This window comes from Protomyctophum bolini (assembly GCF_963924005.1).
Source record: "Protomyctophum bolini genome assembly, chromosome: 11".
Taxonomy (NCBI): domain Eukaryota; kingdom Metazoa; phylum Chordata; class Actinopteri; order Myctophiformes; family Myctophidae; genus Protomyctophum; species Protomyctophum bolini.
Genome location: NC_137872.1, coordinates 38,128,629 through 38,152,389, shown reverse-complemented (window position 1 = coordinate 38,152,389; position 23,761 = coordinate 38,128,629). Strand labels below are relative to the sequence as shown.

Here is a 23,761-nt window from a genome sequence, read left to right as displayed (position 1 = left end):
AACTATAGGTTACTTTAGTAACCCCAGTTATTTAAACGACTGAGCGAGGTGAATCGCCCTACGGGGAGTGCCATCTCTGGCATGAACACACAGAATTAAACCATATACTTCACGAACAATTTCATTGGTCGGGACTTCTACCCGCCCATGGCATGATCACCCCTCCCACGCCATACGGGTCATTCCATGTTAACCAGATTGGCTTCTGCTTAGTTAAGTCAGAAGGGTAGTCTTTCGGGCGATTCACCTCGCTCAGTCGTTTAAATAACTGGGGTTACTAAAGTAACCTATAGTTATTTTAAACTCCTTCACTCAGTGAATCGCCCTATGGGGAAATATAAACTCCCGTATAGCTACCTACCAGTTGAACAAGTCCCAACCAACGTCACAGGCTTTTCACCTGTGACGGCCAACCCAACCCACCTCTTACCTGGAAGCGACGTCTAAAACGGCATGAGCCATTGCAGACGGCACCACATCCAAGTTATAGTACGTGGCAAAAGTCGAAGGGGACGACCAGCTCGCCGCCGTACAAACATCCTGAATGGGGACACCCTTAGCGAGCGCCCAGGATGCAGACATACCCCTAGTAGAGTGAGCCCTCAAGCCCCCTGGGGGCTCCACTCCTCTCTCGGCATATGCCAAACGAATGGCTTCCACAATCCACTGTGAAAGTCTTACCTTCGTTATCGGTTTTCCCTTACTTTGGGAACCCCATGACACGAACAATTTATCCCCATTCCTGAAAGGAGCAGTTCTGTCCACATAGTGTCTCAGCGCTCTGACGGGGCATAGGCAATTCAACCTCCTCTCCTCCACAGAGGAGAAAGGTGGCGGGTGAAATGCCATCAGATCGACCGGGGCGCAGCCAGAGGGGAAATTCTTAGGCAAGAACGCGAGGCTCGGCCTAATAGAGACTCTAGAGTCGTTCCCGCTGAATCTCATGCAGCTCGGGTTAACCGAAAGCGCATGTATGTCGCTGGCTCGCTTCGCAGTCGTCAAAGCGACCAGCAGAGCAGTCTTTAGTGTGAGGAACTTCAAGTCCACTGTCCCCAGTGGCTCGAAGGGGCCCTGTGAAAGGGCGTCCAGTACCAGAGTCAGGTCCCATGACGGGACCAGAGATCTGGAAACTGGACAGGCTCGCCTAACGCCCGCCATGAAACGACGGACTAGTAGGTTCTAACCTACTGTCTTGCCGTCTACCCCCACGTGGTACGCCGAAATGGCCGCCAGGTTGACCTTCACAGAAGATTGGCCTAGACCTCTGTCCAGGAATTCCTGCAAGAAGGTCAGAATGTGCCTCACTGAAGCCTGAAACGGGATAACCCGTACAGGCCTGGCCGCACACCAACGTTCGAACACGGTCCAGGCCGTGTTGTATCGTTGTCTAGTAGACGGGGCTCTCGACCCTAGAATCGTCGTGATGACGTTCGGGGGCAGGCCTTCGGCATCCAGGTTCAGCCCCTCACGGGCCAGACCCAGAGGTCCAGGTCCTGTGGACGTGGATGGAAGATCTCCTGCCCCGCTTGGGTGAGCAGGTCCCTCCGCAGCGGGAGCTGCCAGGGCTGGTCGTACAGGAGTGGGACTATGTCCGACCTCCAAGACCCCCAAGCCGGGGCCACCAGTAGCATGCATAGGCCCTGAGTCCTCACCCTGGCCAGGGCGGGGGGGATCAGGGGCAGAGGAGGGAATGCATAAAGCAGGCCCCTCGGCCAAGGGTGCGCCAACGCATCCATGCCCAGAGACGGGGACCCTGTCAGGGAGAAGAAGTACTGACACTTCGTGTTCTCTTCCGACGCGAACAGGTCCGCCACCGGCGTGCCGTATCTGGCCCATATCTGAGCTGCTACTTCCTTGTGCAGCGACCACTCGTGGTAGCGGAGTGGGCCTCTGGACAACAGGTCGGCTCCTGTGTTCAGGAGTCCTGGGACATGGCAGGCAGATGCTCGTGGCACCATGTCAGTAGCCTGTGTGCCAACGTGTGCAGGCGCAGGGATTTGAGCCCTCCCTGCTTGTTGATATAGCACATTGTCGTGGTGTTGTCGGTTCGAACCAGAACGTGACACCCCTGGATAAGCGGTTTGAAGTGCCGCAGGGCAAGGAAGACCGCAAGGAGCTCCAGATAGTTGATGTGTGCACGCCTCATGGCTCCGTGCCACACTCCTCTGGCCGTCCTGCCGTCGTGGGTGGCCCCCCACCCCGACATGCTGGCGTCCGTGGTGACGATCTTCCTGGTAAGGGTCTGTCCCAGGGGAACACCCTCCACCAGGACACCTCTGTTCGACCACCACTTCAGGGCGAGTACACAGCCTGCAGATACCGTCACTCGCCGTGACAGGCACCTGGTGGGCACACCTAGGGACCTTATCCATCTCTGGAAAGGTCTCATGTATAGCCTGCCCAGCCGTACTAGGGAGATGGCCGACGCCATGAGCCCGGCCATCCTTAGGCAGGTTCGGAAGGGGACCCTCTGTCCCGTCCTGAACAGCGTCACGCACTGTAGGAAAGCGTCCATCCTCGCTTGGCTCAGTCGAGCCGTGTAGGAGACTGAATCCAGTGCTATGCCTATGAAGTCTATCGACCTTGTGGGGACCAGAACACTCTTCTCGTGATTGATGGTGAACCCCAGGGAGGTCATGTGGAGCACCACTTGGGTGGTGTTCCGCATCGCCTCTCGTGCAGAGTCCGCGCTTAATAGCCAATCGTCGATGTAGCTCGCTACGCGGAGACCCAGACGCCGCAGCGGGGAAAATTTCACAAAGACCCTGGGGCTCAGTGACATCCCAAAGGGGAGGACAGTGTACTCGTACACTCTCCCCTTGAAACCGAACCTCAGGAATTTCCTGTGAGGTGGGTAAATGGGAATATGAAAATAGGCGTCTTTTAGGTCCATCGACGTGAACCAGTCGTTTGGACGTATGGAACGTACGAGGGACTTGGCCGTCAGCATTTTGAAGTTGAAGGTCTTGAGGTACCGATTGAGAGCCCGTAGGTCCAGTATCGGACGTAGCCCCCCCCCTTTTTTCTTGACCAGGAAGTAGCGGGAGTAAAAACCGCTGCGACTCTGAGTCAATGGTACCACTCTGACGGCCTTCTTCTCCAGCAGGGACTGAATCTCTGTCTGGAGCACTTCTGCCGCTTGCCCACGAGCTTCGGAGAAGAGGACTTCTGCGAAAGCGGGTGGTCTCATAGCAAACTGGAGCCTGTAGCCCTTCGCTATGGTGCGTAGGACCCAGGGGGATGCTCCGCACAGTTCCCACTGCGGTCGGCATCGAGCCAGAGGGTTCTCTGTGGCCATGGGAGCCTCCACTGTGGCAGTGGAGCTCCCTGGACGAGAGAAAAATTGGGCATGACCCGTCCGGCTTGTGACGAGTGTGCCCGTCGAAACGGGTGCACTCGGCACCGGAAATAGGTCCCATCTCATTGTGTCGGGAAACCCAGGGGTTTCCCTCCACAGCGAGCTCATGCCCCCCCGATATTGTTGTTGTTTGTGTTTTTTGGGCAAAGCCTTTATTACAGAAACAGGATAAAGTGCATTTGAAAAACAAGGTGCATTTATGTGAACAATATCTGCGGTCTCCATGGAGAGCCTCATCCGCTTCAGGGGCGGCCCGAGTGTGAGGTCCGAGACCACTACATCTTGGCGGGAGCCCGGAGCGTGAGGGGGGCTGGAGAGACGTCTGGTCGCGTCCCTCTGGCGTGGAGGTTGGCGTGGCGGAGGCTGACGTTTAGGCGGCTGCTGGATGTCCCTGAAAGCGTCAACCTTCTTCTGACTGTCCGCCAGGAGAGTCAAGACCTCCATGTAGCCCTCGAAGAGGCCTCCCGGTAGGATGGCCAGCTTCTGGAGCTTGCCCCTTACTTCGTCCTGCAGGTCAGGTGAAGCGTTTAGCCACCTCCCGCGCTCCTGTAAGATGGAGGACGTCATGGCCCTCCCCACCTGCTGTGTGACAGTACGGTTGAGGAGTACAGACTCATTGTGCAGGCGGCGGATCTCCGCCATCTGCTCTGCGTTGGGAGTATCTCCCACCTGCAGAAGCAGTGCCGTCATGGACCCCTGCAGTAGCGATCCTGCGTTAAGGTGCTTGCCGGCACAGGCAAGGTTGGTAAACGCCTTCTCGTTGAGCAGGGAGGCGTCCCTGTCGATCTTGAGGGGTAGAGTAGGGGCCTTGGTCAGCGGGGTGATGCGGGGCGCGTTCGGGTTGAGCAGGAACGCGGCCAGGGTCCTGTCCATGACCGGCATCCCGGACAAAGCCACGGAGGCCATGTGCTCTGTCTCGAGAGACAGGCCTTCACGGCTCAGAGGCATCGGAACGGGTTTCAGCGGTTCTTCCCACTGGGCTGTAAGGAAGGATTTAAAACCCTTAGCCAGGGGGAGCACGGTACGAGGAGTAGGTTCTGGAGCGTCTTCCACCAGACCCTGCCACTCATCGTCCTCATCCACTGTGGGCAGAAACTCTGCCGGCCAGGCGCGGTCGCACCTGATGCTTGCCACCTTGTAGATGGTGAGGAGGGAGGACTCATCCCTCGGCAGGGGAGGAGCATTGACTGCTCTGGCTCGACCCTGGATGCCTCCTGGGGCAGCCTGGTCTCCGTCCGTGAAGGTCACACGGAGGGGGGAGGACGCAAGGCGGGCAGACAGGTTGTCTGCACGGTAGTCGCCCTCGTAGTCCGGCTCCGGGGAGTCATCATCGTACTCGTAGACGGTCTGCTCGTACACGGCTTCATCGAGAACCCTGTAATCCGAAGGGGAGCCCTGGAAGGGGAAGTCCAGGGGATCCGCGTCGTCCATGTCATCGGCCCAATCGTCGTGCCGTCGTTGCAGGGAAGCCTCATAGTCAGGATAGTAGCTGGGCCTGGCTGCAGTGTAAGGTGCAGCAGGGTGGCGGAGCATCGGGGGGGGTCGCTGACCTGCTGTCGGTGGGGGCCCAGCCTGTCTCACGGCAGGCTGCGGCGCCGCACCAAAAGGGTTAACGAAGGAGGCCGGAGCCCGTTTTTCAGCGGGCTTAGGTACCTTCTTAGCCGGAGCGTAGTCGTGCCCATCCCCCTGGTTCCAGGTGCAGGCTGCTGCCGGTCTGGTGACGGTGGATGTAGGCTTAGGACGAGCCCCTGTATTGGGGCGCTGGTCCAGAGTGGAGAATTGTGTTCTCAGATCAAAATCCGGGTCGTCCAAGTTGGCATCGCGCTGGGCGATGCGGGCCTCAACGCGCTGAAGACGCCGCTGCTTCCGTCGGAAGGAAAGGGGAAGACAGCATGGACAGAAGCCCGGAGCAAGGATGGCCTGGCGAAGATGTTCGGGGCCCAGGCAGAAGGCACAGCTTGTGTGGAGGTCATCTACAGCCAGAAGGTTGGAGCATGACCTGTGGAGACAGACCCTCTGTGGAGTAGCTGCTAGGCTGCTAGCCTTGGTGCTAGTGGATGCCGGGTTCTTGTCAGTATCCATGTTAACTAGAGTGGAGTTTCTCAAGATACTCAAGATAGCAGAGAAAGCCAATTTTTTTGAAAATTTCCAAAAAAAAACAAATTACTAGAACCCGGGTTACTTTCGTAACCTAGCGTGGAAAGTACTACAACCAGGGTTACTTCAGTGACTACTAGAAGTGGTCACTATCCGCGGGTCGTCACGTGGGTCAAGTGGGCTATTGTTTACACTAATAAGCCCAGTGGTGAGGCCTCGTCTTCCGGCGATGGCCTGGAAGATGCACTCCGGTTCTTACCGCGGGAGCGTGTAAAAGGCCGGAGGCGGAGAGTAGCTTCGGCGGCGAGTAAACGAACGTCTTTCGGCGGCAAGTAAACAAGGTCGGGCCGCGTCGGCGATGTGTATCCAGCGGCGTGGAGCGTAGCGGCGAGTTAGCTAGCGTCTTTCGGCGTCAAGCTAACAGGGCAGGGCCGCGTCTAAGGCTCGTTGTGTAGGCGAGTGCAAGCTAGCAGACAGCCCGGTCTTACGGCGCGGGAGGAGGCTAACGTAGTGTACTAGCGAGGCTAAGTGGCGTCTCTCGGCGCTGCACCAGCGAGCTAAAGCTAGCCGAGAAGGGCCGCTAGCTAAGCTAACGACCGGAGGAGGAAGCTGGCTAGCGGGCTAACAAACTCAAACACTGCACAAGACCTTTGCTACGCTTCTCAGCGGCCGGTAAACACTTACGTGGTCTTTTGCAAGAGACGTGTCGTCGTGAAGAGGGCTACCGGAGGGTTTGCAGAACACTGTGAATCTCTTGGTACAAGCCGATGGCCCGTCTTTGGTGAGATACGGTTTCAACAGGTAATAACAAACAGGTAGCGTGGCTTAACGTGCGTTCAGCAAGCAGAAGACAATCGGAATGACCCGTGTGGCATGAGAGGAACGTTATCACCCCGGTGGGAGGGGTGATCATGCCATGGGCGGGTAGAAGTCCCGACCAATGAAATTGTTCGTGAAGTATATGGTTTAATTCTGTGTGTTCATGCCAGAGATGGCACTCCCCGTAGGGCGATTCACTGAGTGAAGGAGTTTAAAATAACCCTGGCCGCTAGGGGCGTGGCCAATGTTGAGTGGATTAAAATAACTTTTTTATTCAAAACTACGGTCCTATACGGTGTGTAATTGTTTGACGCACACCCACCGGACAAGTGGGGGCAAACGAAAAAGCAGCTTTTAGATTTTGCATTTGTACAAGGTAAGAGTGATTTTGAGGCACAAACGTTGCTCGAGCGACCATATTTGGGGGGTAAATCTTTTAGACTCTCGTAGCTCGTAGAGAGAAGACTTCCGCACACCTGGCAGGCAATTTGGAGCAGGTGCGATGATGACAGAGAGTATGATCATGTGAAAGGAGGGACATCCGCACACTGCCACTTGCTGGTTCAGAGCATTTTATTGAGCAACGTTTCGGTCTTGCGACCTTCCTCAGGCTCTCGTAGCTCTCGAAAACCTCTACGAGAGTCTCTAAATGTTTGGGGCTATAGGCCCTCATTTATCAATCGAGTGTAAAATCTGCCACAGATTCGAGTGCAGGTTTCGTAGTACACCCACGTCGCCACGGCATTTATAAAGTGATCGCAAACAGCTGATCCTGCCTTAATTTCGTTCTGACGTTAATAAATGTGACGGCTGAAATCTATCTGGCACGCCCTATGAAATCAAGCCTCGCCCTCGTTTTTGCGACTGAACACATGAATTACGACCTGTGGGAACCATGGAAACAAGTTTTTACTATGGAAAAAAGGTTTCTCCCGTGCCTTGCCCGCCTCACGCACCTCTCTCACACACACACACACACACACACACACACACACACGCAGAAGCACACGCAACTTGCAAGCCCACTGGTGTCTTGTTAAATAAAGAACGAACACCTGCATGAATTAAATAAAGTTGTAGGCCTACCCTGTCTGTTTTCCTCTCACCTCGCTTGCTTTGCTGTCATGTCCACGCATGCACGCATATACATGACACATCGACATCGCATCGCCATGAATGGAATTAGTTTTTGTAGGCTGGCCTATATTAATTTTACCCATTCGTGCGCAGTGCACGGCGAAGGCGTGATACTGCGCACTGCTGTGATATTAAAGTCCTGTGGGTGACATGCCTGCATGAGAGATAGGCATCATGTCGTCAAGGCAGCTCACAATAAACGTTTATGTAGTGATTTGATCATTGATGAACGAATCATAAACATATGGATGAAGGCTTGCCGCTTGCGCTGGTATGTGTTGGCGACGCACGCCGCGGTCCCGTCCTCCCGAGCCCCGAAAATGATCTCGCTTTTATCTGAACTGTCAAAACTGTCTAAGCACTTATAAATGGTGAATGATTAAGCCCCTTACGCCTATAGCCTGCTAGTACTTACTACAAATAGGCAAGCTGTATTGTATGCTTGTCATTGTCACTTGGAAATAAAGGCGTGCAGTCCATTCATGCCTTTAAAAAAATAATATCATAATCGCATATGCCGCATCACCGCGCGTCCGCATGCGCTCCAAAATCATCTCACAAGTGCGCTCGCATAACAAGTGTTTGATAAGCACAAACTAATACATTGTAAACATGTTATATTGTTTTTAATTGCGCGATTTTAATTACTTGTAAAGTTGGAAATCTCTCTTTTGTTTTTTACATACACATACCGTTTTATATTAACATTTTAGGAGTGAAAACATATGTTTAGATGCCTGTGACAGTGTCAGCAGTTCAGACAAGGCTGCTCCGCTTGTGTAAGACAGAAAAAAAATGCGTACGCCAGCTGAGGAGCAACCGTGGATTTTCAACGTTGTCACGTTCAATTTCAAGCGTTGGCGGAAATGGTAAATGTCAAAAATGTCGGTAATTTCGGCGTGCACCCATATTTTGGCGTACGCACGGTTGATAAATGAGGGCCATAGTCCTTACCCTGTCCTTGAGCAGGCCCTGCGGGCCGACCACCTTGTCGAAGATGTGTTTCCCCACGTGGGCGTCGACCGCAGACAGCGGGTCGTCCAGCAGGTAGACGGAGCAGTCGCAGTAGACGGCCCGGGCCAAGCTCACCCTCTGCTTCTGACCGCCCGATAGGTTCACGCCCTGGGAGGGAGGGGCGGAGGGAGGGAGGGAGGGAGGGAGGGAGGGAGGGAGGGAGGGAGAGGGAGAGACAGAGGGAAGGTGGAACAGATAGGGCTGTCAACGATTAAATTGTCACACAAATAATTGTGATTAACAACTTTGGCACGAATACAGAATACATTTCTGTTTGCCTGGAAATCAAAAAATGCACAGGGTAGATATACACTTATGACAAATAACTGAAATATACAAAGAAATTACTGACATTCATTATTGTTATACTTACTTATTATGTTTTTAAATAGCGGAAAAAACGCTGATCCACAAGCGTCACTTAAGATCTGCTATTTCAGCTCGTTTTAATGAGAAATGTTCAACATGGAAACTATTAAGGCGATTAAGACAAAACTATTGTGATTATCTTAAATCATTGCGATTAGATGATTATGCAATAATTTTGACAGGCCTAGAGACAGACAGACTTTTTATAAAATTATAGATTTTGTCATGTCATTATAGGCCATATAATGCCATGACAAAAACACAAAGATGGCAGAAAGGTCTCTAGGCTCCTCACATCACCCAGTGTTAAAGGGGAATTTCTTCCCAACCGTTTTTTTACAAAATCATGTTGATAATATGTATATTGACCAAAAATAATATAATAATATATAATAATATATATATATATATATATATAATTATATATATATATATATATATATATATATATATATATAAATAAACATATAGGGCGCTGGTCCTTTAAGAAAAGCGTAGGCGGGGTCTAACGTCAGAACAGGAAGAGTTGCAACAACAATGCACGGACTAACATGTCATATCATCTAGATTTTCTTTTTGGTTTTTTTCAGTGACGAATGGATAAGAAAACAGCTTGTGCGGAAAAAAAAACTCCCCTTTAAGACACACTACTGGACTGGTAAATCACCCATTCGTGGTGCCAGTCAGAGCTCTAAAATAGAGCCCTCATCTCGTCGACAGAGCAGTGTGCACAGAGAAAAAAATGTGCATGCCATTACTATTTCAACAAAATAAATACAGGCTTGCCTTTAAAGGAGCAGTCAGTGATTTGGAAACCCCCCCCCCCCCGGGTTTTATTGTGATTGGCTAGGAAAATACAACGTTCACTCCCCACTCCTATACCAGATTTCCTGGGCCGTTCGCCAAGCCTTTTTTTTTCTTCTTTTTTTTCTTTCTTTTGAAACCAAAACGCTTCGGGTTCCGACTCGGGCTAAACTGATCCTTTGCCGTGCGTTTGCTGTATACCTTCTCGCCGATCTCGGTGTTGTCTCCCGCGGGCAGGATCTCCAGGTCGGGCAGCAGGGCGCAGGCCTCCACCACGCGCTGGTACCAGCTCTCCTTCCTCTCCTGGCCGAACATGATGTTGTCCTTCAGGGTGTCGTTCTGGATCCACGGCTGCTGAGGCACGTAGGCCACGGAGCCCTGGAGAGAGCACACACACACACCGCCACGTTATAACCCACTCTGACCTGAGATCAGATTCTAAAAATGTCTATTATTACATCCTGACAGTTTCATTATTAACCCATTCTGACCCGAGATCAGATTCTAAAAGTGTCTTTGATTTTTCAAAAATGTCTTCTAAAATCATGGCCGTTTTCTTCTGTGTCAGTCGTTCTCAAACATTTTCATGTCGAGGACCCCTGGAAATATATGTAATTTGCCCGCCGACCCCCCCATCTGAAAATATGCAGTTCCAGGGACCTCCCCCAGAAGCAAAGATTTGAAAAAAATGTTCGCTCTGAAAGAATATACAGTATATTCAAAGGTTTGCGCCACATTTTCACTGGGCTTTTCAAAAATAGCAGACCTACACAAACCATGCAAGGCACCAACCTGCACATCGGGAGCAATAGCACACTTCCGACACTAACTCTGGGGGGAGCCCAGGATCGAACTGGGGAACCATTATTAACCCATTTAAACTTGACATGGCCAATTTTTAAAGTGCCGTCTCTAAATCCTAGCCCACGACGTCTTCTGGAAAAGCAAACAAAGTGTAGGCTTTCCGGGTCTAACTGGGGTACAATTATTTTTAGTTTCTTATCCACAAAATAGAAACGTTGAAAGTGGTGAAAAGCTGCTATACCGTTACCGTCTGCATGGTAGAGGTGTAGAGGCCGCTACGCAAACGTTTCAATTCTAGATTTACACAAGTACAGCATGAAAGGATGAGCCAGACTCTGTGTGTGTGTGTGTGTGTGTGTGTGTGTGTGTGTGTTTAAAATGTTTGTGAGAGAGCAAGAGAGAGAGAGAGAGAGACCTTGACAGACACAGTCCCGTCTAGTTTCTCCATCTCTCCCAGCAGAGCAGAGAGCAGCGAGGACTTTCCACACCCTACATGTCCAACCACCGCTACCAGAGACCCTTCTGGGATGGACACGTTCAACCTAGCGCACGCACACACACACACACACACACACACACACGAGGACAGCAACATTTTATGGCAGTGATTTTATGAATGCAATTTTAGCTCATATATTTTTTTTAGCAAATATTGAACAATACCTCCTAAGTGAATAGAAGTTACACCTTTTGAATGCACAATGGAGACATTACACTAAGACGCTGCCTGCTCAAGCGCACGGACACAGCACTCTCTCTCTCTCTCCTACAGAGGACATTAGAGCCTTAAAACACACAGTGAAAACAACAGACGCACATCAGACGTGGTACACACACCTCTTCAAAGTCTCTGGTTCATCTCTGGACCAGCTGAAAGCCCCGTCCACAATGGAGATGCTGTCAGCGGCTGGGAGCGGAAACGCAGGAGGGGAGAGAGGAGACGAGGGGGGAGGAGGGGAGGAGGAGGAGACAAGAGGGGAGAGAGTAAGGGGAGGAGGAGGAGACACGAGGGGAGGAGGAGGGAGGAGGAGGAGACAAGAGGGATAGAGAGTAAGAGAGGAGGAGGAGACACGAGGGGAGGAGGAGGGAGGAGGAGACAAGAGGGATAGAGTAAGAGAGGAGGAGGAGACACGAGGGGAGGAGGAGGAGGATACAAGAGGGGAGGAGGAGGGAGGAGGCGAGGGGGGAGAGAGGAGGAGGAGGAGGGAGGAGACGAGGGGGAGTTGAGGAGGAGACAGGATTGATTGAATACTTTATTAGTCAGAAATGTAAAGAGCACAAGGTACACTGTTTGGGGATGTAGCAGTGCATCATGGGAAGGGGTGTTCCCCCACTAAAGTTGGTATTTTTGTTTTGAGGAGGGTGGGGGGGGGGGGGCTTACATCCTGCTATCATCTTCCTCTCCACGCTGTCCTCCTGAAGCTCCTCGTGGGACAGAAACACTCGTAGACGGTTCATGGAGACGCTGGCCTGAAGAGACAAACCGTACAGACAGACAGACAGACAAGACACAAAGAACGACACACAGATATGGACAGAAAGCAGAGGGGGGGACGTACATATGGGGGGTTGGTGCATGGGGGTGTATGGTGTGTGTGTGTGTGTGGGGGGGGGGGGTATGCAAGTTGATTCGTTGGCAGGTGTGGGAGGGGGATTGAAAGAAAGAACGCAAAACATTGACAGAGGAAAGAAAGAGAGGGGATTCATGAAATGGAATCTGTGGTTGGTGGGTTTTTTGTTGTTGCTTTTGTTAGATATGGGAATAAAAAATGTTCCATCAGGGAGGTCACATTTTGCAGAATCAGCCAGCTATAAAACATATATTGTTTGGGGGTTTTTTTTTCCCCCAGACCCTTCCATTTATACGTTATCATAGACATGAACAGAAATCCCACTATAATGTCCATAACTATACGCATTAAGCTGCATATATTCTTCCTATTTTGAATCTAATATTTGAATAAGGTGCTTCATTAAAGTGGAGCAACCACGGTGACACATTGTTTTTTTGGTTTTTTTACAATGACATAATAATAGTAACAGATGTTTGTTCCGGATCAATTTGTGTGTTTTTTTTAGGCGATTCATGAAATGCATTTACAGTTCTGACTCGGCACTTCTCCAACGCCTTGTAAAATATGACCAAATTTGACACTGGATTTTTTAGATTTTTTTCATGTCAAATTGACATATTGGTTGTTCAGTTTGACCCACCAGTTTTGGAGATATGGCTTATAGAGTGATGTCTTGCACAAAACAGCGAGTTGAGAAAACAGGCTTGAAAGGTTCACTTCTGTGGTCTCTAACGTTACACCTATAGCTACATGTTTAAGCATTTATTGTGTCGATTTCAGCTCTGACATTTATTTCAGACATGCTCTAGTACGTGAAGAGTCTGCCTGTGCTATTAACTCATAAAAAAAAAAGGGGGGGTTTTCCTCTTGTGAAAAGCTGGAATTTGCGCGATGGCAGGCTCTCAGTCAAATCTGGTCACAAAATGCTAAAGTCTCTGCTAAGTAAATGAAGCCTGGGCTAAAACGTCACTATTGAAATGCTCCTATATAGCACACAATCACACCACTGTCCTGGGCCTTCCCACCTCTGTGTGTAACCCTTGGCAGCCGCGAGATAACTAGCTTGACTGTAAACATGTCGTTAGATAAGATTCCGTAACAGTTTCAAGTGGCCAGCGCAGCGTAAAAAAACAGCTGCCAGGATGTTAACAAGACGTTCACACACATCTCCTACTACAGCAACGATAAAATGCATTGGTGGACATCATCGATTACTGTATTTAAGTAAAACACTTGACGTATCTGTATTTTGATTAGATTTTTGCTATTTTGTCTGGGTTTTCTTCTTAACAAATAGCCAGGCAAAGGTTTTTCTTACAACTCTCTTTCAGAAAACAAATAGAACAAACCTATGTCAGCCTGTGCTGAACTATTGCTACTGCCATTTAGCTATGGATGAGTTAATAAGAATAGCTATAGATCGATAGGAAGTTTACACTTAACTGTACAATGTAGCACATTTTGAATGACCCATTTCTAACCAATATGGAGCAACTATTTTTTTTGATTTCTCGCCCACCTTCTGGAGCTACATCATGGCCCATGGTTCTATGTTCCGGCGGGTTCCATGTTCCCCGCGGGTTACCTAACTAAGGTAAGCGGGGAGCATAGACCCTGGGGAACAAATACTGTATAGGAATGAAGGCAACTAACTACATGCAGCCCAAACCTGTACCAAAGTGTGCCAGGCCCTTAAACCCATTTTCACCTGAGAAAAAAACTATGTTTCTATGTCAGTGGTGGTCAACCTTTTTCACGTCAAGGACCCCCAGAATTATCTGTATTTGGCCGTAGGACCCCACCCCCCCCATGTAAAAATATGTAGTTCCAGGGACTTCCCCAGGAGCAAAGATTTGAGTTAAAACGTTCGCTCTGAAAGAATATATATTCAAAGATTTGAACCACATTTTCACGACTTTTCAAAAATAGCAGACCTACAAGCTCGCTATGAGCTTGTAGATCTGCTATTTTTCAATAGCCAACGTGTAACATAATGCTTAAAACACCAAAAAGGGGGGTTCCCGCCCCCCAAAATGGGTTAAAGTCGTCTAAATCCAGGAACAACGTCCTGCCCAAACGTCATCAGCAGCCTGACGGTGATGTGGCCGGCCTCCTTCTTTCACCACTTAAAAATAAACCAGTCTGTCAATCCCAGCCGCTGTGTGTGTGTGTGTGTGTGTGTGTGTGTGTGTGTGTGTGTGTGTGTGTGTGTGTGTGTGTGTGTGTGTGTGTGTGTGTCTCATCATGCGCAGTGCTCCAGTACGTCGTTCAGCAGTGTGTCTCCGATGAAGTCAACTTAAGACTCGAAGCAATACGACGACGCGAGTGAGTTGGGCAAAACAGGCAACGTCCCCATGGTGAATGATGAGCCAAATTAGCAGCGAACATCACAACGTGCATCAAACTTTTAGTCTCGACGTGGTTATTAGAATGCGTGGTGTTTGGGTCATTTTCTTCTCAACACTGCATTCGTTACGTTAGAAAAGAATGGCAAAAGGAATGTTTTACTTGCATTTACAGTTTTTTTTGTGGCCCCCCATGCGTCCTCGGAAAACATCTGTTCGGAACATCATAATATGGGCTAAATGCTGATGATGGCAAAACGGCAGTTTTCCCCGGGTCTTTTTAACCATAACAGTGCAATCAAATTAATATTAAATTAAACACCAAGACATTAGTAGAACAATCGAAAACGTGTTCTCTCTTTTCTTAAGCAAATACAACTAATAAATGGCCGAGAGTTAAAAATTAATCAACCAACAGCATACAAGATATACCTTCTCTAGATATGGCTCTATTATCGTACAGGTTAGAGACGATTGTTACATCAAAGTTAGTCATGTTACTCAAGATCACAGATTAGCCACTGCCTCTGGAACAGCCAGGGCCGCTGCTCGCTGATAACAGTCAGTTCACACCAAGCGTTACGAAGCGGAGAGAAGCCAAAACAAGCGACTAAATAATAATCGCACGGCAGTTAATAGTCACTTACACAATGCCCATCACAATGCCACAATTTGCCCCGATTATCCGTGCACATAACGGATGCATTCAATTAAAAGCTCACAGTGGGGGAATTAGAACGTGTCATGCAAGCGAACAAACACAGACAAGAAAGCAAAGAAACACGTGTGAGAAACGAGAAGAGTGGCCGGTATAGCGACGTTGTTGCGGCTATAAAGAACAAAGCGAAACGTATAGGCGATGCTGCGGAGGCGGAGGGCGATGTGATTGACTGACTGATGGATGGCTAAAAGACACTGGTTCTCAACAACGCTGGGCCCTGGGGACTATACCAGAGGAGGGGTCGAAATGGACCCTTAACCCATTCTGACCTGAGATCAGATTCATACGAGGTTTCCACTGGACACACACTATGGTCTGATTGACCCATTCTGACCTGAGATCAGATTCTAAAAAAATGTCAGTCGCTCTTCGATTTTTCAAAAATAGTAGACCTACAAGCTCGTAGCGCGCCACTCGGTGGCGCGCTATGAGCTTGTAGATCTGCTGTTTTTCAATAGCTAAAGCACGACATGATGCTGACACCAAAATGGGTTCCCGTTCAGAATGGGTTAAGCGGGTCCGTAACTCTGAGAGTGTACAAGTGTAGCCTATACAGTGGTACACTCTTCCACGTGCTACATCAGGGTTCGGGTTTTTGGGTCATTTTGTCCTTTCTACACAGGTTTCTGTGAACACCCCAGACAGATTCAGATTCATCGACAACAACCGTTGTTGATTCCATTGACTGAGACTGATTTTATTGTCAGCAGGGCTGTGTTTGTACAATACTTTTTTTCCCCTCTTTCGTTTTACAAAAAGATATATACATAAAAATCACACCTGTGTGAAGTGAGGGGCGCTCTTATCATCATCGCACATTATCATGACGTGACATGTCGATTTGCTTCCGCTTTCATCGTCAATGGCATTTTATTGCTTGTTAGGGCAAAATAGCCAATTCTCTCATCTACATGAGACGTAGAATTTCCTTTCATTGTCAGTGGCATCTAATGTTTGTGTTGCCACAAAAAGCCGATTAGTTTTAGACACATATGACTCTCCTTTCATTGTCAATGGCAAATGTGACAAGATTCCAGGACAGAAAAGCTGCATAATATAGGAGAGGCTAGCGCCCCTTCAAAAAAATACAAATTAATTGAAGAAAACACCGCCCACCATTGGAAGGACAATAAAATTAAAATGGAGTTTGGAGTTAAAATGGGCTTGTGTAGGAAGGGGCCGTGTCTGGTAAATATTTAATCAAGCATCTTGGGGTCCTCACAAAGTCCTGAGTAGACATTAAAACGACCGCTCAAAAAAGTGAAATATCCCTTTCAATGAACACTGTGAAAGTTCACAGTGGAGATTTGGGGGGGGGGGGGGGGGGTCTGTGACATCTTGTCACAGACCCGTAGCAGTATAGTTAAGTGTCCATGCGGGGACCCCCTGCCCACCCACCCAGGACCAGCAGAAGACACTGAGAACCAAGTGGGGCCAAAGCTATAAAAGCTGAAGTGATGTTATGAAGAAGTGGTATATAGAGGCCGGCCGCACCCACGCACCTGGACCATGCTGCTGATGACCATGGGCAGCATGTTGAGGGGGAAGCGCAGGATGTTGAAGAGCGCCAGCGACACGAAGGCCTTCTGGGCGTCCAGGATGTTGTTGTCGTCGCTCAGGACGTACACGGCGAACGTGGACAGCGCCACCTAGAGTATATATATAGAGAGAGACAGCATCGTATATAGGCCCCCCCCGGCCGGTCACAGAGAAAGAGAGAAGGGGAGAGAGGGTGGGTGGGAGGGAGAGAGGGAGGTGGGAAAGAGAGGTTGTGTGTTAATCATAGTGCCATAAAGCAGGGGTTCTCAATGTGAACCCCTGCTCAAAGCGCTTCGTACATTGGTAGGTGAAGTGGCGAACGGTCGACGCCAGCGTCCTCACTTCCCACATTCACACACCGACGGTGGCAAAAGCTACTGTAGCACCGACCGACTCACTGGAGGCAGTGTGGGGTTCAGTGTCTTGCCCAAGGACACTTCGACATTTGGACAGGAGGAGCCATTTTGTTTTTTAAATATTCTTTCAAAGCAAAAAAAAAAATCATGAATAAAAGAAAAACAGAATTCAATGCGTTTGGGAATCACTTGTTTTATAGCGGACTCACCAGGAAGGGAGCACAGACCCAGGTGAAGGTGGATATGGATAATTAGCGGACTCACCAGGAAGGGAGCGCAGACCCAGGTGAAGGTGGATATGGATAATTAGCGGACTCACCAGGAAGGGGGCGCAGACCCAGGTGAAGGTGGATATGGATAATTAGCGGACTCACCAGGAAGGGAGCGCAGACCCAGGTGAAGGTGGATATGGATAATTAGCGGACTCACCAGGAAGGGGGCGCAGACCCAGGTGAAGGTGGATATGGATAATTAGCGGACTCACCAGGAAGGGAGCGCAGACCCAGGTGAAGGTGGATATGGATAATTAGCGGACTCACCAGGAAGGGGGCGCAGACCCAGGTGAAGGTGGATATGGCTAATTAGCGGACTCACCAGGAAGGGAGCGCAGACCCAGGTGAAGGTGGATATGGATAATTAGCGGACTCACCAGGAAGGGGGCGCAGACCCAGGTGAAGGTGGATATGGACAATTAGCGGACTCACCAGGAAGGGGGCGCAGACCCAGGTGAAGGTGGATATGGATAATTAGCGGACTCACCAGGAAGGGAGCGCAGACCCAGGTGAAGGTGGATATGGCTCCCAGGTAGGCGGCCTTCTTCAGCACGCGCAGCTCGTTCTCCCGGATGGCGGACAGCTTGTCGTTGAAGGCCAGCTCCCAGGCGTACAGCTTCAGCACCTTGATGCCGTTCAGGACCTCGTTCATCAGCTTGATGCGGTTGTCCTTGCTCTTCATCTGAGCCACCTGTTCTCACAGACAAGACACAGACAGACAGACATATTTACAGTGAGCAAGAACACATGGTAATACATCAAATGGGGTGCCTATACTTAGTTTAGACTAGTCATTGGTTAGACATGGGTTAAGGTTTGGTTTAGGTGTGCTGCCCCGTGGGAGGTTAGGTTTAGGGTGAGGGTTTGAGATAGGTTGTAGTTGTAGGACTAATAGTCGGGGATCCACAGGCCCAAAAGCTCTTGAAAATGGGTTGAACCTGTGATGTCATGCTATACTTTTTTTTGGTGTTTTTTCTATTAATTTGGTCATTAAGGTCCATAGAATAAGAGGGCTGCTCTGCCGGAAACATCGCGAAAAAAAGTTATGGCCATTTTAGTATAATGAAGCCTTTATTTTTTTGCCCATTTTCGCCTATTGTAAAAAACTAGGTTTATTTTCTTAAAGTGCTCAGTAGGTTGTGTAGGCTGTCAATAAATGATTCCCAGATACACAGAACACATGTGAACAACACCAAGTCCAGAAATACACTCACAAAGCCTTTCCAAATGATTTATAGCCATTTTTGGTACCAAAAATTCATCCGTTTTTTGCATTTTTCCCAATACTTTCATCTTTACTTCAATAGTAATCAACTTTGCCATGGGTTATGACATCAGCCAATGTCTCATTCTTTTCATCAATCTTTATAGTCATTCCACATTTTTTTTAATTAAAATCAACCCTAAATTAAAGGAACTGTGGTGACTTTATTACCCTAATGCTCAAAATTCCCAGAGCCTTTTTTTTCTTGAAAACAACTGTACCCCCACAAAATAAAAGTGTAACACAACAAATTCAAAACAACACAAGTATTTTTTTTATTATTATAAAATAAACAGATGTGCACAGCTGATTCTTTATGTTAGTTGAAATATCACACCTAGTGTGAAGTGAGCTGTGCTATTTATGAATACTAATATATATTGTCTCTGTTGTGATCATAGTGATGAAATTGCAATCCTTGATCTTGATTGGCGTACATACATGCTAAACGTCCCATGACGCTTGGAGCTATACTCCTTCCAGAAGCACAGCTCAAAAAAGGAAATTAAACATTGTCTGAATAAAATAATGTCTAATATCACGAAAATGAAAATTATCAGGAAAATGAAAACGACTAACTAATCAACTCACTCACTGTCACTGTCTTCGAGTGTGAGTTCAACTCGTGAACATCTTTTGGGGTCCCCAGTGCAGAGACAGGCAATGACATACTTGACACCGGCTCTTGCACAGGAGCATCATCTGGCACACTTGCTTTTCTTGCAGTGGCAATATTTGGTGCGCTTGTATTGTGCAGGTTTTGCATCCTTCAGCATCATTGTTGCCACCAGCTTACCATTGACAAGCTCTCTGCCAAAGTTGGTTGCCACAGGGTAGGTTGGCTGAGACATGTGTGCCCTCTTACATACAACCAACTGATGCAGGGCTCTGAGAAGGTGTAATTTGAAGGCATCTTCAGTAGGTGGAAGGCAACGCATGTCTCCTTTGATGTTGCCAAAAAGATGGGCTCGCAGTGTATCCAAGTTACCGCTGAAGTCACTCCTCTCATACAGTGAAGCCATGTATCATCTAGCCGCTGTCCCGACATCTTGTGTAACATCCAGACTTTCCCCAGAGTCACCATTTTGGCACAGAGGCAGAAGGTCTTTCAGGTGATCTACGGCACGTCTTTTTCCTCTTCTGTAAAGATAGCTCACTGTGTCACATCCAGTCAGTATGTAGGTGCTGAGGAGTATGGATGAAAGATCGGAAGCTTCAACATCATACTTCACTGCCAGGGCATCCACAATTGCATGAGCAGGTAGGTAGATATCCATCTTCTTTACCCATAGCTCCTGTAGGCCATCCATGTGTGTGATGTAATATGCACATCATGATCACATCTGTGTCAGTAGCCACAACTACAGCCCGTTCGTGGTGCAGATGTTCTACTGAGTATGCAATGTGGGGAAACATCCTAGTATCTGCCTCCTCATGCTTCTCACAGTTCTGGAAGTTCTGGAAGCTCAACCTGGCAATCTGCTGATAACGGAACAGTGCGACTAGGATCACGGAGCCAGATCCATCCCTTGACCAAGGTTATGCCATGCGAAAAGGGAATAAGGCTGACTACTTGGCTGCAATCAAGACATCCCTTGGCAGTTCATGGTGTGAAGTGGACAGATTGCCACCATTCGACAAGCCTGTTGTAATGGTGGTTGATGCCATGGCATTCATCCAGCGTCAACAACATCTTGGTTGCAGCACCTTCCATGAACTGCAAGAAAAATACCTGAAGCAGCTCCTTAGTGGTATCCCAGACAACTGTGACTGCATCCACTTTGTTGGTGATCGATATGATGTCTCCAGCAAGATGAAGGAGTACAAGCCACATGATAGTCTTGCCTTACCTGAATGGAAAGGCTTTGTTCAAAATCCACTGAATAAAGCAAACCTGTTGAACTATATGGGAGAAGCATGGGCTGCTCAGCACAAATCACTTCCTGCTGGATGCACACTTATTCTGGGTGGACTTTTCCATGATCCTAGTCGCACTGTTCTGTTATCAGCAGATTGTCAGGTTGAGCTTCCAGAACTGTCCTGTGAGAAGCATGAGGAGGCAGATACCAGGATGTTTGCCCACATTGCATACTCAGTAGAACATCTGCACCACGAACGGGCTGTAGTTGTGGCTACTGACACAGATGTGATCATGATGTGCATATATTACATCACACACATGGATGGCCTACAAGAGCTATGGGTAAAGAAGATGGATATCTACCTACCTGCTCATGCAATTGTGGATGCCCTGGCAGTGAAGTATGATGTTGAAGCTTCCGATCTTTCATCCATACTCCTCAGCACCTACATACTGACTGGATGTGACACAGTGGGCTATCTTTACAGAAGAGGAAAAAGACGTGCCTAAAAAGCTGCCGTTGATCACCTGAAAGACCTTCTGCCTCTGTGCCAATACGGTGACTCTGGGGAAAGTCTGGATGTTACACAAGATGTCGTGACAGCGGCTAGACGATACATGGCTTCACTGTATGAGAGGAGTGACTTCAGTGGTAACTTGGATGCACTGCGAGCCCATCTTTTTGGCAACATCAAAGGAGACCTGCGTTGCCTTCCACCTACTGAAGATGCCTTCAAATTACACCTTCTCAGAGCCCTGCATCAGTTGGTTGTATGTAAGAGGGCACACATGTCTCAGCCAACCTACCCTGTGGCAATCAACTTTGGCAGAGAGCTTGTCAATGGTAAGCTGGTGGCAACAATGATGCTGAAGGATGCAAAACCTGCACAATACAAGCACACCAAATATTGCCACTGCAAGAAAAGCAAGTGTGCCAGAGGATGCTCCTGTGCAAGAGCCGGTGTCAAGTATGTCATTGCCTGTCTCTGCACTGGGGACCCCAAAAGATGTTCACGAGTTGAACTCACACTCGAAGACAGTGACAGTGAGTGAGTTGATTAGTTAGTTGTTTTCATTTTCCTGATCATTTTCATTTTCGTGATATTAGACATAATCTTTATTTTATTCAGACAATGTTTAATTTCCTTTTTTGAGCTGTGCTCCTGCTATCATAAATAGCACAGCTCACTTCACACTAGGTGTGATATTTCAACTAACAAAGAATCAGCTGTTCACATCTGTTTATTTTATAATAAAAAAATACTTGTGTTGTTTTGAATTTGTTGTGTTACACTTTTATTTTGTGGGGGTACAGGTGTTTTCAAGAAAAAAAAAGGCTCTGGGAATTTTGAGCATAAGGGTAATAAAGTCACCACAGTTCCTTTAATTTAGGGTTGATTTTAATTAAAAAAATTGTGGAATGACTATAAAAATTGATGAAAAGAATGACACATTGGCTGATGTCATAACCCATGGCAAAGTTGATTACTATTGAAGTAAAGATGAAAGTATTGGGAAAAATGCAAAAAACGGATGAATTTTTGGTACCAAAAATGGCTATAAATCATTTGGAAAGGCTTTGTGAGTGTATTTCTGGACATGATGTTGTTCACATATGTGTTCTGTGTATCTGGGAATCATTTATTGACAGCCTACACAACCTACTGAGCACTTTAAGAAAAGAAACCTAGTTTTTTACAATAGGCGAAAATGGGCAAAAAAATAAAGGCTTCATTATACTAAAATGGCCATAACTTTTTTTCGCGATGTTTCCGGCAGAGCAGCCCTCTTATTCTATGGACCTTAATGACCAAATTAATAGAAAAAACACAAAAAAAAAGTATAGCATGACATCACAGGTCCTCTCAAATTTCCGGTGACTGGATCCCCGACTATAATGACTGGTCCAACCAATGACTAGTCTAAACCAGAAACTGTCTAAACTAAGTACTGCACCCCACAGGAAGCCACAGGTGATTTTTAGCACGCAGCAGGGGTGATTTTAAACCCATTTAGGCCAGACGTCGAAAAAATTAAAAAAATAATCTTATAAATCCTGACAGTTTTCTGAAATACCTCATGCTTCTATGTCAGTGGTGCTCAATATTTCCTTGGATAAAGGCGCTATATAAATGCACCATTTATCTATCTACAGTATATTCCAGAGCCCTGGACTGGGGCTTGGGATCTTACCACTCTTGTAGGAGCGTACTAACATAGGAGGCCTTTGTTATGTTTCACCAGTTTCAATTGAAACGGGCCTCCACCCTCAGGGGGGGCCTCCGAGCTACGACTGACCACCAGGCGTCAGTCAACCCCCCCCCCCCCCGCCACCCTTGGCCCTCCCTCTCTCTCTCTCTCTCTCTCGCTCATTTGCTGCCTCACTCTCTCCCATGTAGTTAAGTTACACCTATTTCCAGTTAATAACCTGGGTAAAAGGTTGGGAGGTAAAGGGGACTAGGGAGACACTTGTGGAGTTAAAGGGGAGACACTTGTGAAGGGAGGGACAGTGAAGGGACAATAGGATGAGGAGAGTTGCTGTTGCTGTGTAAATGTGTGCAATATTATACAGTCAAAACTATTTGTGTCAATGCGCCTGTATCAACTCAATATGCCTGTATAAAGAGAATAATTATTTCATGGATATATGGGGGCCTCATATTTGGTCTTGAAACTGGCCTCCTAGATTCCTAAGGCCGCCCCTGACTAGACACTTGGTACGTAGTTGTGCGACTGCGCTTCTGAACGGACACTCTGTGGTACGTTACGATACGCTGCCTCGTCCAGGCAGTGCCGATGGACTTATTGATCATCTAATGATGAACGCATGGAGTTCATGTGCAGAAACACAGTGGAGATATTTCAAAGATTGCATCGCGAATGTGTGTGTGTGGGTGTGTGGGTGTGCCTTGTGCATGCGTGATTGCGCGAGTGCTTGCGTGGGTGTGTGTGTGTGTGTGTGTGTGTGTGCGTGTGTGTGTGCGCCCTTATCTGTAGGAATGTCCCACCTGGTATGTTTTGGTCTTCATGGCGATGACGGCGTTGACCGGCACCATCAGAACCATCACGGCCACTCCTGCCAGCACAGATGGACCCAGGTTCTGCATATAGCAACGCCACAGCACGTTAAAACACACAGATGGACCCAGGTTCTGCATAGCAACGCCACAGCACGTTAAAAACACACAGATGGACCCAGGTTCTGCATAGCAACGCCACAGCACGCTAAAACACTCAAATGGTACCACCGTCTTCTGGAACGGGATATTTTGCGACCTACCTGCCTGCCAGACTGGACGCTGCTGTTACAGCGTGTGTGCAGTCTCGCGTAGCGAAGACAACTAGTGATGCACCGAATATTCGGCCGCAGAAAATATTCATCAGAAAATGGCTAAAAATGCATTTTCGGCCTATTCGGTTTCGGCCA

The 23,761-nt window shown here is 48.2% G+C and overlaps 1 protein-coding gene across 2 annotated transcripts in view; it reads right to left on the bottom strand.

The window, feature by feature from the left end:
• Window positions 1–23,761, bottom strand: part of LOC308324572 (multidrug resistance-associated protein 1-like) — a 93,594-nt gene that overhangs the window by 26,708 nt on the left and 43,125 nt on the right. For both annotated transcript variants that reach the window (XR_013964933.1, XM_080776669.1), the window contains exons 11-18: window positions 23,343–23,435; window positions 17,697–17,900; window positions 16,545–16,691; window positions 11,785–11,872; window positions 11,240–11,309; window positions 10,818–10,944; window positions 9,800–9,976; window positions 8,366–8,533 (exon numbers count right to left, since the gene is read on the bottom strand). Coding sequence is in view for 1 of the 2 variants with exons in the window: in XM_080776669.1 (XP_080632795.1) it covers window positions 8,366–8,533; window positions 9,800–9,976; window positions 10,818–10,944; window positions 11,240–11,309; window positions 11,785–11,872; window positions 16,545–16,691; window positions 17,697–17,900; window positions 23,343–23,435 (1,074 nt within the window). In the remaining variant the exon portion in view is untranslated. The remainder of the gene's footprint in view (window positions 1–8,365; window positions 8,534–9,799; window positions 9,977–10,817; window positions 10,945–11,239; window positions 11,310–11,784; window positions 11,873–16,544; window positions 16,692–17,696; window positions 17,901–23,342; window positions 23,436–23,761) is intronic.